The sequence below is a fragment of the Ursus arctos genome, unplaced genomic scaffold (assembly GCF_023065955.2).
Source record: "Ursus arctos isolate Adak ecotype North America unplaced genomic scaffold, UrsArc2.0 scaffold_12, whole genome shotgun sequence".
Taxonomy (NCBI): Eukaryota; Metazoa; Chordata; class Mammalia; order Carnivora; family Ursidae; genus Ursus; species Ursus arctos.
In genome coordinates, this window is record NW_026622786.1 from 7,175,548 (window position 1) to 7,189,357 (window position 13,810).

Below are 13,810 nucleotides of genomic sequence, written 5' to 3' on the forward strand. Positions count from 1 at the left end.
CCTAGAGTCAAGAGCTACTTATTTAGCACTTTCCTTATAAATTAAATTGACTTAGGGGTAAAATGAAATGTGATACGTGGAAAACTACAGGACTGGGTAAAACCTGGTAACCTTCACTTTCTCTGGGAATCTCTAATAAACTCAGCCTTTTATATACTCCTGTAACCTTTTTGGTTGTAGAAATGAAGCTGGGACTCAGGCTGATCGACACCCAGTCTAATTTGGAAAAAGAAAATGTATTAGATGTAGGAATTTAAGACGTTCAGGAGTATTTGCCTCTGTAACATGTTAGATTCTAGGATCCGTACTTTTAAATAGCAGGTCAGAGGAACCAGATTACATAGCTGGCATTGTTCTCTCTGCTTCTCAGCTCCTGTTTCAATGGTGGCACCTGTATCGACGGGATTAACTCCTTCTCTTGCTTGTGCCCTGTGGGCTTCACTGGCCCCTTCTGCCTCCATGAGATCAATGAATGCAACTCTCATCCATGCCTAAATGAAGGAATATGTGTCGATGGCCTGGGTACTTACCGCTGCACCTGCCCCTTGGGCTACACTGGGAAAAACTGTCAGGTAATTAAATTTCAGCCCACTCAGCTCCCACAGAGTAGCTGAATATTACACGTATTTCTCTTCTAAGCAAAATGAGCCCCTCCTAAAAAGGAAAATTCTGGCTCTCAGGGGGGAGGTCTCTGAGATAAATCTGCATAACTTCTTAATAGCTGGCAGATTCCAAAATGGTGACTGGCAAGATTATACAGATTAACAAGCATGAGATGATTATAACAAGCTAACCAAGAACTGCAGAGAAATACATGTGGGAAATAAGTGCATAAGCAGTACTTATGTTGGAAATACAAAAAGGGAAATAAAGAACAGTCTAAGTAAAGTCTTTAAAGCTCAGATACAGTATCTAAGGGGAATATAATAATTATTATTATGTCTTACAGTGTTGTAACATTCTCAAAACCAAGCTAGTTACATGTCTTTTAAATTCAAATATGTGAATATGCATTTTTATAGACTCTCAGAGCCAACGAGGGCAGCCTTTCATTTCATGAAAGAAGAAACTGAGTCCCAAAGGGGGCAAAGAAACCTTTCCAAGGTTGCGTACCAAACAATATTGTCTTTATTTATTTTTACTTTTTAAATTTATTTGAGAGAGAACGAACAAGTGAGGGGAGGGACAGAGGGACAGAGGGACAAGCAGACTCCCCGCTGAGTGCAGAGCCTGACATGGAGCCAGATGCAGGGATTGATCCCAGGACCCTGAGATCATGACCTGAGCTGAAGTCAGATGCTGACTGAGCCATCCAGGCACCCACATTGTATTTAATTTTATGCTATTTTTACCTCTTAAACAATGCTAGAATGATAGAATAACAGAACTCCAAAGAATTTAGGACTAAGTGGCCAAATTTAACTAGCGTTACGAGGTGCACTTCAGTTAGGCTTTGGCTATATTGGACGTGCAAATACTTACCTCTGCATATTAAACAGCTTGATGCTGATTCTGTGGATCAGAAGTTTATTCTTCCTTGGGCTCTTGCTCATTTTCACAGTGTGAGGTTACAGGTACCAGGGAGTGCTCCACACATACCCACTGACCCCTTCTTTTACAAACACTCCATGAGTGTGACCTTGCTCTCCTGGGGGTCAGCTCACCCCATGCGAGTTATGGAGAAAGGGACTAGTCTGCTCATATTCTCTGCCTCATGGTTTTCATAAGCCTAATTTTCTCCCCTCTAAATAAGCTCTGTGACAGCTTTTAGGTTTATTGATAGGCTTTAAGTCCTTTTACTCATATTTACCGTGGACAGATTTGATTGAGACCCATGTGGATTTCTCCCACAGGATTAGCACAGATGTTATGGACCTGACAGCTATAATTTCTTTCTTTCTGGCTGTACAGGGTGGCCACAGATCTGGACATAATCATAACATAGTGAATAACTTAAACTATTAGGATCCCTCAAATTCTTAAACTTCCGTGGTAAGAACTTTTTAAATAGCAGAGCTAAGAAGAATTAGACTATATTAAATGATTGAATTACCTGAGAACATTGGACTGTTTTAAGACTTGGCCGAGGGCTCTTTTTTTTTTTTTAATTAGTGTGCTTTCCTTTGATTCTTAAAAAGCAGTGTGACTTATTTTCTTCTTTTTTGATATGTGGATGTTGGATGTATCCTTCTGTTTCAGACCCTGGTGAACCTCTGTAGTCGGTCTCCATGTAAGAACAAAGGTACCTGCATTCAGGAAAAAGCAGAGTCCCGGTGCCTGTGTCCATCCGGATGGGCTGGTGCTTACTGTGATGTGCCCAATGTATCCTGTGAGGTGGCGGCCTTCCACAGAGGTGAGCTCTGCCCCCTCAGGCTCCAGGGTCACTCCCCAAAGTATTGGCCAACTAGCAGCGTTTTAGGGGCAGGTATTGTTACCCTGGGAAGAGCGGACAGTGGTGGGTGGTCAAGGCTCTACAGAAAGGTCTGAGACGGAAGGTGAAAAGGCAGAGGCACAGGCTTAGAGATTCTAAAAAAGAAGTGTGTGTAAAATGAAATGAGGGCATAGTCCACTTTTAGCACTTATTTCTTTTCTTTTTAAAGATTTATTTATTTATTTTAGAAAGAGAGAGTGAGAGAGCAGCGGATAGAAAGGGGAGGGTGGACAGAGAAAGGGAGAATCTCAAGCAGACTCCATGCTCAGCATGGAGCCCAACATGGGGTCTCCATCCCACAACCCTGAGGTCGCTACCTGAGCTTGAAGTCAAGAGTTGGACGCTTCACTGAGCCACCCAGGCACCCCAGGGCTGGTTTATTTTCAATATAAATCTGGTGCTAAGGGCCATGAACTAGATAAGACCATAATTAGTTGGTCTGAACCTGACACATTGTGTGCTCTTCTGTGATGTTTCTTCTTGTACTTGGTTTCCTAGGGGTGTCCACTGACCACCTGTGCCAGCACTCCGGCGTCTGCATCAATGCTGGCAACTCACATCACTGCCAGTGCCCCCTGGGCTACACTGGGAGCTACTGTGAGGAGCAGCTTGATGAGTGCTCATCCAATCCCTGCCAGCACGGAGCCACCTGCAGGGACTTCATCGGCGGGTACAGATGTGAGGTAAGATGAGCGGGCAGGGGTCAGAGACCTCCCAATGATGGTGCAACTATTGTGAGCACTAGCGTACTGAAGTTAGCTGCTTATGACTTATTTTTATAATTTATAGATTTTTTTTTTAACCAATCACTATTATATTGTTTACCAACCACCACTGGCTTCAGTCTCCTTGTGTAATAAGTTCACATGGCTCCAGTAAGGTATTTTTATAGAGGTCTGGAACCATCTCACTTGCATAGAGTTGCCTCCGGATTCAGAGCCAGCATTCACTTCCAGAGTGTATTTCACAGGCCAGCAGTTCCGTGGCCCCTGGGACTTCCCTGAATAGCAGCTGAGATAGGAGAAGCCACTTTGAGGTGTGTCCCAAGGTTGCTTAGCCTGTTCCGTGTAGCATCACACTAAGTATGACATGTATATATTTGAGGAAGTGTTGTGTCTGTTAAGGAACATGTCACTGTCTTCCTAATGGTTGGGCTGATAATGGGTAGTGCAAGATGTTAACAAAACACCAGGGATTTGGATTTCACAGCAATTCAGGCCACCAAGGAACATTGAGAAAAGCTTTACTTTTCATGAAGGAGCTAAAGATGGCCTCTTTATATTGGCCCTGCAGTTATTCCTTCACAGTGGGCTGGGACCTGTTAGTTCAAAAGCCACCAGTGCCAAACTCAAATTTTTACACATCCAGTTGTTCTAAAAATAGCCCTAATAAAGCAGATTTTTAGCCATGTAGAGCCTTTCTTCTTTGCATATTCTGCAAAGCTGTACCCAATATCTGCAATCCATAGGTAAGCCCCAGGACAGAAAGACCCCAAGCCAGTGCTGCCCTTCAGAGCTCTCTGACACAGAGACTGTGGCCTGGCTGCACCAAACATGTAAGCCTCCTCTCTGCTACCCCCTTCCCTTGGAATTCATTTGCCCTCTTCTCCTTACCTTCCTCTCTGCTCTGGACAGTCTCATGCTGAGGGATGCCCTCACATGCAAACCTGTCAAAGCATTGCCCGATAAAGCCACTTCATGGTCAGGGTCTTTTTCCTCGATCAGCCCTGAAATCCCTCAAACAGCTACATCTACCATGTTAGCTAACACACCCCTCCCCCATCTCAACCAGTTTCTCATACATATGTGCAGTTTCCTGAGTGTAGAGATCAATAAATGCAGTGTGTTTCCTGCTATCCACACATACCGTTGAACTGAGTCATAGGGTCCTCATTGCGTACCAAGGAATGCATATTTTAAAGATGGGAAAACCTGCATTGAGGAGCAATGCAAGTTTTGCACAGGCATCAACTCTGAAATATCCCTCAGAATGTTGAGTCCTTGCCTTTGTTATAAGGTGGCTTTTCAGCTGGAAGATGTTAATGTCAGCAGTCTGCAAGTTGGCCGTGCGCAGGATGATTGGTAGAGCGGGTGATGGTGCTGGAGAAGCATAGAAGAGCTGGATGAGGGCAGGGGGTGGGCAGAGGTATGCAGCAACCTTCAGATCTCATTTGCTGTGGTGGTCTGTTTCCAATAATGGTCCAATGTTTCTTCCTTTTTGCTTGTTCCTGTCAGTGTGTCCCAGGCTATCAGGGCGTCAATTGCGAGTATGAAGTAGATGAGTGCCAGAATCAGCCATGCCAGAACGGGGGCACCTGTGTCGACCTTGTGAACCACTTCAAATGCTCCTGTCCACCAGGCACTCGAGGTATGATGTCAGCCCTGCCTGTCTCCATCTAGGGCATTTTCTTCAGTTGTAAATCCATTTTTAGTGTGGAGGAGGTTTTAAAAAATTAACCATTTAGTTCTGGATTCTGGTAACTCAGGCCATCTCATTCTCTCATCTCTTGCCTAGCTCTGATGTTCTGACTCATGTTCTCCGTTCTGTCTGGTTGTTGTTGACATCTTATGTTCCATGAAACACAGAATGTGGAAATGATGCAGTGTTGCAACAAAATTAGCCTGGTTAGCAAGATTTCTTGGTACTTCAAGGGAAAATAACTAGTGGTCTCTTGAGTAAGCAATTCACATTTACTAGCTTGTGTGTTTTTTTAAACTTGCCAAGTATTGCCTCCATAAGGTGGGGGAATGAATGAAATGAAAACATTTGCCTATTTTCATAAGCCCAGGGGAGGAAGCTAGTGGCCTAAGGCTGTAACTAAGAATTGTGGTAAAGCTTACGGAGTCCAGCCCTAGACTGAATGATGGGTCATCAGTCTACCATGGGCATTGCCCCTGCCTCCAAACAATCTTCTGGAGAGAGCTTGGAATACTGTTTCTTAGAAGAGGTGTAGTTATAACCGTTCTGAGCAGCCTGTAAAAAGTAAAGCTGAGGCCATCCACAATGGTGAGAAATTCATCTCAGTGTTGAAGAGAATAGAATGTCAGGGAAGTATTTACACTTTCTTAGACCTTTGTGCCAGTGAACTTTGATAATTTATCTTCCTTGAGTTCAGGGTTTGGCTAAATTAAAATAGGAGAGAGGGCCCCAGTAATAGGATAGTTATCAAGCAATGAGGTTGAAGGGGAAGAGAAAACTCAAGAGAAACAGCCTTTAAATATTTAAAGGTTTGTCCTATGAAAAGGGGATTTGTTCTCTGCTTTAGAAATCAATAGTTGAAAGAGAAGTAGAAGTGATTTTTATTCATTATTAGTTTGTTCCTTTTAATAATTTTACTGTTTAGGATAAGCTCCGATTCTGGTGGTAGCGATTAAGCCTCAGATCTCAGTGGCTTCACACAACAATGGGGTTTTTTTTTGTCACTTGAAGTCTTGAGTGTCTCTGAGATATGAGGTTGCAAGCACTTGGCCTCCAAGGCCTCCACAACAGAGGAGGAGGCACAGACTTGTAGGGTCATGGAGTAGCTCTCCCTACCTCAGTCTGGACATGACACCCATCCTTATTGCTCATAGTACGTTGGCCAGAATTAGTAAAATGGTGTCAGTCTGACTCAGCGGGAGACTGGGAGTGTGGGAGAGCACATGGATATTCATTGCACGCTAAGATTTCTGCTGTACCATAAATGTTTTATGAATTACAGGTGTCAGTCCTAGGATGGACCATTTCATAAGGCAACAGAAGTTCTCTCTTCTGTTTGTTAAGGATGGCTTAAACAATAGTTTTGCTATTAGTATTGACAGTCATTTTCTTTCAATACTTTGAATATGTCATCCTACTGCTTTTTGACCTCTAGGTTTTTGTTTTTGTCTTTTAATGAGAAATCAGCTGTTAACCTTATTGAGGATCCCTTGTACGTGATAAGTTGCTTCTCCCTTGGTACTTTCAAAATTCTCTCATTGTTTTTGTCTTATGACCTTTTGGTTATGATATGTGTAGGTATGGATCTCTGAGTTTATCATGCTTAGAATTCATTGAGTTATCTATCATATTCTGTGTGCTCGGTTAGATACGTAGAGTGGTATTTATTTCTCCTTTCTTGACTTCTCTGGCCATTGGTGAACCTTCAGGAGACTGTCAAATCCTGTAAGTTCATTGTGAGAGTTATCACAATGATTGTTTTTATTTCAGTACTCCTGATCTTTGGATCTTGGCCTGGGGGCGCCTCAGGTTCGAGTTCAAGGCTAACTGTTCTATGTATCCCTACTACTTTGCTTCAGGCTGAGGTTGAGCTCTTCTCACTTGATAGGTCTGTCTTTTACTGCTGGTTCCATTCTGATGGGATGATAGGCATCAGTGTTCATTTTACTAGCAGCCCCTAATTACCAAGTATTCTGTGTAAGGGGAATCACAAACTGGTTTTGTTTTTTACTGTCTTGTTTTTGATTTAGTTTGTAATTAGGTAATATATGTACATGTCCCAAATTTTATATATAGACACACACACACTTAAGTACATACACATGTAGCAGAAGCATAAAGTGAAAATTCTTTCCAGTCCTCTTCCCCATACCTAGTTCTCCCTCTCCCACAAACAAGTAACTTCCACTTTATTTTAGTTTCTTGTGTTATCTTCTATTTTTTATGTGTCCTTCAGAATTTCTTTATGTATATAGAAGCCAAATACAAAGATATTTTTATTTACCCCACTTGTTACTCTGAAGATAAGGCATTAGATAAATTCTTGCATTGATTTTTTTTTTACATAATTGGAGATGTTTCTATATTAATTTATAGAACTTCCTTCATCTTTTTCATCCTGCAGAATTTTGAGCATAATATATTGAACCAGTATCCTAGTGATAAAACTTTGGGTTTCTTGCATGTGTATATTTGTAGATAAATTTTCAGAAATGGAATCGCTGGATTAGAGAATTAATGTATATTTGTAATTCTGATTGATATTCCTGATTCTTGGCATATGAGCATATTGGCTTCTCCTCAGTGAGGATGACTGTATTCTCATCTATGAGTCATTTGGTTTTCCTCTTTCAGTGGCTTCTCTGTTTGTATCTATATCCTTTTTTCCCTATTACATTGTTCACCTTAATATTCTACAGAGATTAACTATGATACAAAATATTCTCAATTTATTATTTTTTGTCTTTGATTTTCTTTATGATTTTTTTCATGCAGAGCTTTTTATTTTTATTTTTTTAAGATTTATTTATTTATTTTAGAGGGAGAGGGTGGGGAGGGGGCAGAGAGAGAGGGAGAGAGGGAATCTAAAGCAGACTCAGCGCTGAGCACAGAGCTTAAGTGGGGCTCGATCTTAGGACCCCAAGATCAGTGACCTGAGCTGAAACCATGAGTGAGATGCTCAACCAACTGAGCCACCCAGGCACCCCGGAGCTTTTTCAGCAACACGTTCTACACTCTAAGATTATAAAGGCATTCTCCCATATTTTCTTTAAGTACTAGAATACCGGAGCACTTTTTCCGTGTGGCTACTGATTTGTCCCAACACAATTTACTCAATATTTGATCTTTTATACAATAATTTGAGATGGCAACTTTATCAAATTCTAGATTCCCTTGTGTATTTAGGTGTTTTTCTGGACTTTTTTTCTTTATTGTTCTATTAATTTATCAATACCACTCTGTTTTAATTATTAAGGATCTTTGTTTTCGGGGTTTTCCAGGCTATGGTTATAGTTTCTTTTTTCATGTAACTTTAGAGTCAGATTGTCTATTAAAAAATCCTGGTGGCATTTTTTATGGGGATCACATTACATTTATGAATCTGCATAAGGAAACCTGACATCTTTACGATGAAGAATCTTCCTGGCCAAATCATAACATCTTTTCATTTATTCAGATCTCCTTTTGTGTCTTTCAGGGCTATTTTAAAGTTTTCATATAGGTATAGTACATTTCTTTTTAAGATTATTCCTATAATTTTGTCTCTTTCTATTGCTATTGAAAATGAGGTCTTTTTTTCCTTTTTTATTTTTTTAAAGATTTTATTTATTTATTTGAGAGAGAGACAGAGCATGAGCAGGGGGCAGGGGCAGAGAGAGAGAGGGAGAGAGTCAAGTAGACTCCCTACTGAGCACGGAGCCCGAGATGGGGCTTCATCCCAGGACCCTGGATCAGGACTTGAGCCAAAGTCAGACGCTTAACCAACTGAGCCACCCAGGTTCCCTCTTTTTCCTTTTTAATAGTCTTGCTTGTATGCTACAAATATAAGTGGCAAGAATACAGAACTGTTTTCCTTTCTTTTGTAATTTTTTGAATCATTCATGGAATCATCTCTAGAATTGTCATTGATTTCCTTCGTACTCTCAAAAATATATACAGATATTCATACTAGATAGCTCATTTACATCTATAGTACATTAAATGAGTTCTATTTTAAATGGAATAACCTTTGAGCTCTCAACAGGATATTTCCTCTATAATTTTTAAAAATAAGAAACTTAGTACACATTATTTTACAGAAGAAAAGTCAGTGGTCTAAAACTTAAATATATCACTCAAAAATTTAGTTCCAGTTCTTACCAATATTTTTACATACTTATAATCTATGTGTTGATTGTGATAGTCTCTTTTGAACTGTTTTTATAGTTTGAATAAAAGGAATAAATTAATGAAAAATTGCTGGGTGTCTCTTGAGCTCCAGTTTCCTCATCTCTCAGGTGGCATGAAGAATGCCGGCTACTGCCCAGCGGCTGCTTCGGTGGGTTGGGTGGGAGAGTATCCGTGAGGCCCTGAGCATATTCTTTCCGTGTTTCTTACTGATCACTGGGAGGTTGGCAGCTATCATGGATCAGGAGTGCGCTGCGCCCTGCCCAACCTAAAAGGTCCTATCGCGGATCGAGATGTGTAACCTGAATAACTGCAAAATGCCAACGGGTGGCTCTTTGGCTGGAAAGCAGCGTTCCAAAGAATGTCATCATTCTCTGTCTCTTCTCTCTTTCCCGCAGGCCTGCTTTGTGAAGAGAACATCGATGACTGTGCCGGGGGCCCCCGCTGCCTTAACGGTGGTCAGTGTGTGGATAGGATCGGGGGCTACAGCTGTCGCTGCTTGCCTGGCTTTGCCGGAGAGCGGTGTGAAGGGGACATCAACGAGTGCCTCTCGAACCCCTGCAGCTCTGAGGGCAGCCTGGACTGCATCCAGCTAACCAACGACTACCTGTGTGTCTGCCGCAACGCCTTCACTGGTGAGAGCCTCTCTCGCGCCCTCAGCACTCTGCCTCAAAGGGGCTTCGCGTGAGGAAATTGGGCCCCGTATGTCATGTCCCAGAACCAAGTGAAGCTTTTCTCTTACATAGGAAAAACTAGACCAGCTTAATTCAGAGCCCATTTTTCCTTAGGTCTGTGCTTCATGGATGTTACAGTCCACCTCTGCCTTTTTTGTTTTTCCTGAGATGCTTTCTCTTTTGTTATACACTGATTATATCACACTGTAGCGGAAATAGGAAAAAAGAAATAGAAGGTTGAGAGTGGTTGAGCAAAATAACACTTTTTAATTGGGGCAAAATACCCATAACATAAAGTGTACCATCTTAACCATTTTTAAGTGTACAATTCAGTGGTATTAAATATATTCACATTGCTGTGCTGCCAGCGCCAAATCCATCCACAGAACTCTTTCATCTGAGGAAAATAATGTCTTGTGTTCTGAAACCATACATCTGCTCTGGTTTCATCACCCTATCTCCTTTGGCACGTAATGGCCTGGGTTACTGGGTAGTCACTGCCACGATGAGCTTTCCACCTCTGGGACCCAGAGAGGATTAGGATCTTCTAGGTCATCTAAGGGGAGGAGGTCTGATTTGGAGTGTGTTTAAGCAAAAACCAGTTTATGAGGGTATGTACTGGAAAGCTGCAGGGGTATGACCTGCGCAGCTAAGAGTTGGCCATGTTCCCAGTCTCTTCTCAAGCTTCTTCCTTTTCATCACAGATCATAAAGATGACCAAGTCCTGCCTCAGAATAGGGGCTTGTCATAGACACTTATTATTTCTGAAGATGGGCAGCTTGGTGACTTTGGGGGACCACAGTAGTATCTAACAGTGGCAGGGTCATCAGATACTCAGACGTCTGCCTGGCATTTCTGGAGTCTTTCCAGACTTTATGCTGTAGTAGTATTCCTTGGAAGTCAGATAATAGGCTACAGTAGTCTTCTTAGTAATAATTTGGCAAGTTGGACTCTGCTATACTGTGAGCCCATCTCTAGACTTCCTTCCTTCCTTCCAATTTTAAAGAACCTTGGTAATTTATGAAGAATGGGAGGGATTTTGCACTGTGGAAAATGCCTGGATGTGATATCAAAAGAGAATCAGTCCATGAAGAACATCATACCTATTGAGGCAATGCTGGACGCAAAGAGTGTGAACAGTCTGTCCTACAGCCTCATGTTAGCCATGAGGTGCTTGGGAAGCCAGAGAAGCAAAACTGGCTGCTCTTTCTTTCATTGTCTCTGAGGCTTCCTTTATCTGGAAACCCTGACAATCACAAGAAAGGGGGAAACAGATGAAGGAAGGACTGAAGACCACCTTAAATTAGGGCTCTGCCACCAGGAAGTAGTGGTGATGCATTGTCCACACTTGCGATTCAAAAGAATCCCTCAAGCTCATTGGTTGTAATTATTGTGGGATGCGGTTGCTAGATGAACATTGAGGGGTCATCTGTCCCTGAGCCGCATGTCCATGTGACGGCTGCTCTTGGGTAATGGCTGCTGCTGTGATTTGAAGAGACAGGCACCTATAACCCTTGCCTTTTAATTCTGACTGGCCAAAGCTATGACTATGTTAATTTCCTTTTGAAAGCCCCTCTTCTCTTCGTCAGCGGCTACAGGCCAGCGGGGGCCCATCTCTTGCTGTTTGCTAGGAGGCAACAGCTGTGTCTCCAGGTCTCCCGCTCGGTTCCAGTTGCTTACTTCACTTGATCATTCAGCAGTGGCCTCAAGGTGCCTTCTGTTTTAGAACCGTTTCTAGAGGAAATTAACTCTGGAAAAATTAAGCTGTACTTTAAAGCAGTGCTGATCAGATTATAGAAAGGCTAGAAAATGATTGAAAAGAGATATTATGGATGAAAATACTCTGTAAGGTACAAATCACCACTTGGATGTGTTGGCCTGGTGTAGCTGCTCCTGTTGAAGTTGACTCTTTTAATGAAATGCACTGAACAGTTTTGCTAAATGTTTCTTTTGTCTTATGAAAGCTAAAGTAGCTTCAAAAAAATTAAAAAGGTGAGGTGTCCTTTTCTTTTTCTTCTCTTCCCTTTTTTCTTTCTTTTGGTTGGATTAGAGTGATTTTTCACATCCATGTCCATTCTGTTTTATGAATCTCTTCAGGGATGTGTGTCATGTGTACTTATAGTGTGGGCAAGAAAGATGGGAGTATTAGCCTGAGCCAGTGGCGGTCCAATGAGTGTTTTCCTCATCTTCTCATGTTCCCTTGGGCTTAGAACTCAGCTCGCACCTCTTGCCCCATCCCTCACCATTTGGCTCATTCCCGTCCCAGCAGCACTCTGTTCAGTAACATGCAGCTACTACTTCTGCCTTTTAAAATTCCTTTCCATTTTTTGCTTTGAGGTCGTCACTGTGAAACTTTCATTGATGTGTGTCCCCAGATGCCTTGCCTGAATGGGGGGACTTGTGCTGTGGCCAGCAACATGCCTGATGGTTTCATTTGTCGTTGTCCCCCGGTAAGTGCCATGGTGTCTATTTAAGGGGCATGCTGTCTTTCATACAGTCTGGACAAAGCTGAGATTAGACCTGGTTTTTCCAAGCTCCATTTGGAACTTTCTTGGTGGGGAGATTTCTTAATTTTAGGTCCTTCACAAAAAAGTGCTGGGGTTTCCCATTTAAAGCTGTTAAGATACTCCCAGAAACAGTGAGCTCCCTAATCTGTGACTCTCAGTCTTTAGAAGCACGGGAAGTGGTGGGATGTTCCTTTGAAAACGGGCTTCTGGGTCCCGTGCCGGAGGGTAGTCTTGCCTCTCAGATTGGGGCAGAGTTGGCTGGAAATGCTACTCTGCTTACATTCCTTAGCAGGGATTATTTGGGAGCAAGCTTCTTGTTACACTAGAAGGAAGCCTATTTTTAGCCATTTGCTGTGCAAACTCTTTGGCCTCTGCCAGAGACTAAAACCTCCCTGAAACAGATCACTACGTGTGAGGACATACCAAAAGGAAACCTGTGCAGCAACTTTGGTCTGGCTGAGCAGGAAATCTAAGAATAAAATGACACGGAAAGCTTTTTAGATGCCCCAGACTCCTGAAATAACGCCCCCCCCCTTCCAAGCCATTATATGAGTGGTCTAAGGACAGCTAGGGAAAGTGCTTATAGATACAATGTCATCTGAGTCTTATCCCACGTAAGACCTATGGATTTAATTTCTGGAAGTGAGCTCTCAATGTGAGAGAATTCTTCATTCATCCCATGGAACCTTCATCTCTGACCTTAGGTTAACTTGAAGAGGCTTCTTCCTAGAATGTGGTACAGGAGGCTATGTGGAGGGATCTTAGCCATGTGTCTAATCTTCATCTTTCTAGAGGTGTGGCAGAGAAGTGTTTGGGAGGAAAAACGAGGCCCACTGTCCTCATTTGTTCGCTGATTTCCACAGGGATTCTCCGGGGCAAGATGCCAGAGCAGCTGTGGACAAGTGAAGTGCAGGAGAGGGGAGCAGTGTGTGCACACGGCCTCGGGACCTCGCTGCTTCTGTCCCAACCCCCAGGACTGCGAATCAGGCTGTGCCAGTAGCCCCTGCCAGCATGGGGGTAGCTGCTATCCTCAACGCCAGCCTCCTTACTACTCTTGCCAGTGTTCTCCACCATTCTGGGGCAGCCACTGTGAACTTTACACGGCCCCCACCAGCACTCCTCCTGCCACGTGCCTGAGCCAGTACTGTGCCGACAAAGCTCGGGATGGTGTCTGTGATGAGGCCTGCAATAGCCATGCCTGCCAGTGGGATGGGGGTGACTGTTCCCTGACCATGGAAAACCCCTGGGCCAACTGCTCTTCCCCACTTCCCTGCTGGGATTACATCAACAACCAGTGCGATGAGCTGTGCAACACAGCTGAGTGCCTTTTTGACAATTTTGAGTGCCAGGGGAACAGCAAGACGTGCAAGTAAGGGTCCAGGGTCCCCAGAAGCTGAGAGAGACTATCACTAACACACCTCAGTTCCTCGTTCTTGCTCCTAACCACTCCAGGGCTTCAGCCCAAGCTGCCTCTGCTTTCCAGACTCATGCCCTGAGGCCCTCTTCCTGGTGTTAGCCTTGCCCCATCGCACGCTGCCCTGTGCTCTCCCTTGCTGACAGAGGTCCAAGAATGCTCATGCACGGCCACACTCTCTCTGCCTCTCTCTGCCTTC

General features: G+C 43.2%; 1 protein-coding gene across 1 annotated transcript in view; it reads left to right on the forward strand.

Annotated features, from left to right (window-relative positions):
• NOTCH2 (notch receptor 2) overlaps positions 1-13,810 on the forward strand; it is a 161,550-nt gene that overhangs the window by 134,268 nt on the left and 13,472 nt on the right. Inside the window, exons 19-25 of the mRNA XM_048220190.2 lie at positions 371-572; positions 2,200-2,353; positions 2,930-3,114; positions 4,666-4,798; positions 9,415-9,651; positions 12,028-12,140; positions 13,061-13,566. Coding sequence (XP_048076147.1) covers positions 371-572; positions 2,200-2,353; positions 2,930-3,114; positions 4,666-4,798; positions 9,415-9,651; positions 12,028-12,140; positions 13,061-13,566 — 1,530 coding nt within the window. The remainder of the gene's footprint in view (positions 1-370; positions 573-2,199; positions 2,354-2,929; positions 3,115-4,665; positions 4,799-9,414; positions 9,652-12,027; positions 12,141-13,060; positions 13,567-13,810) is intronic.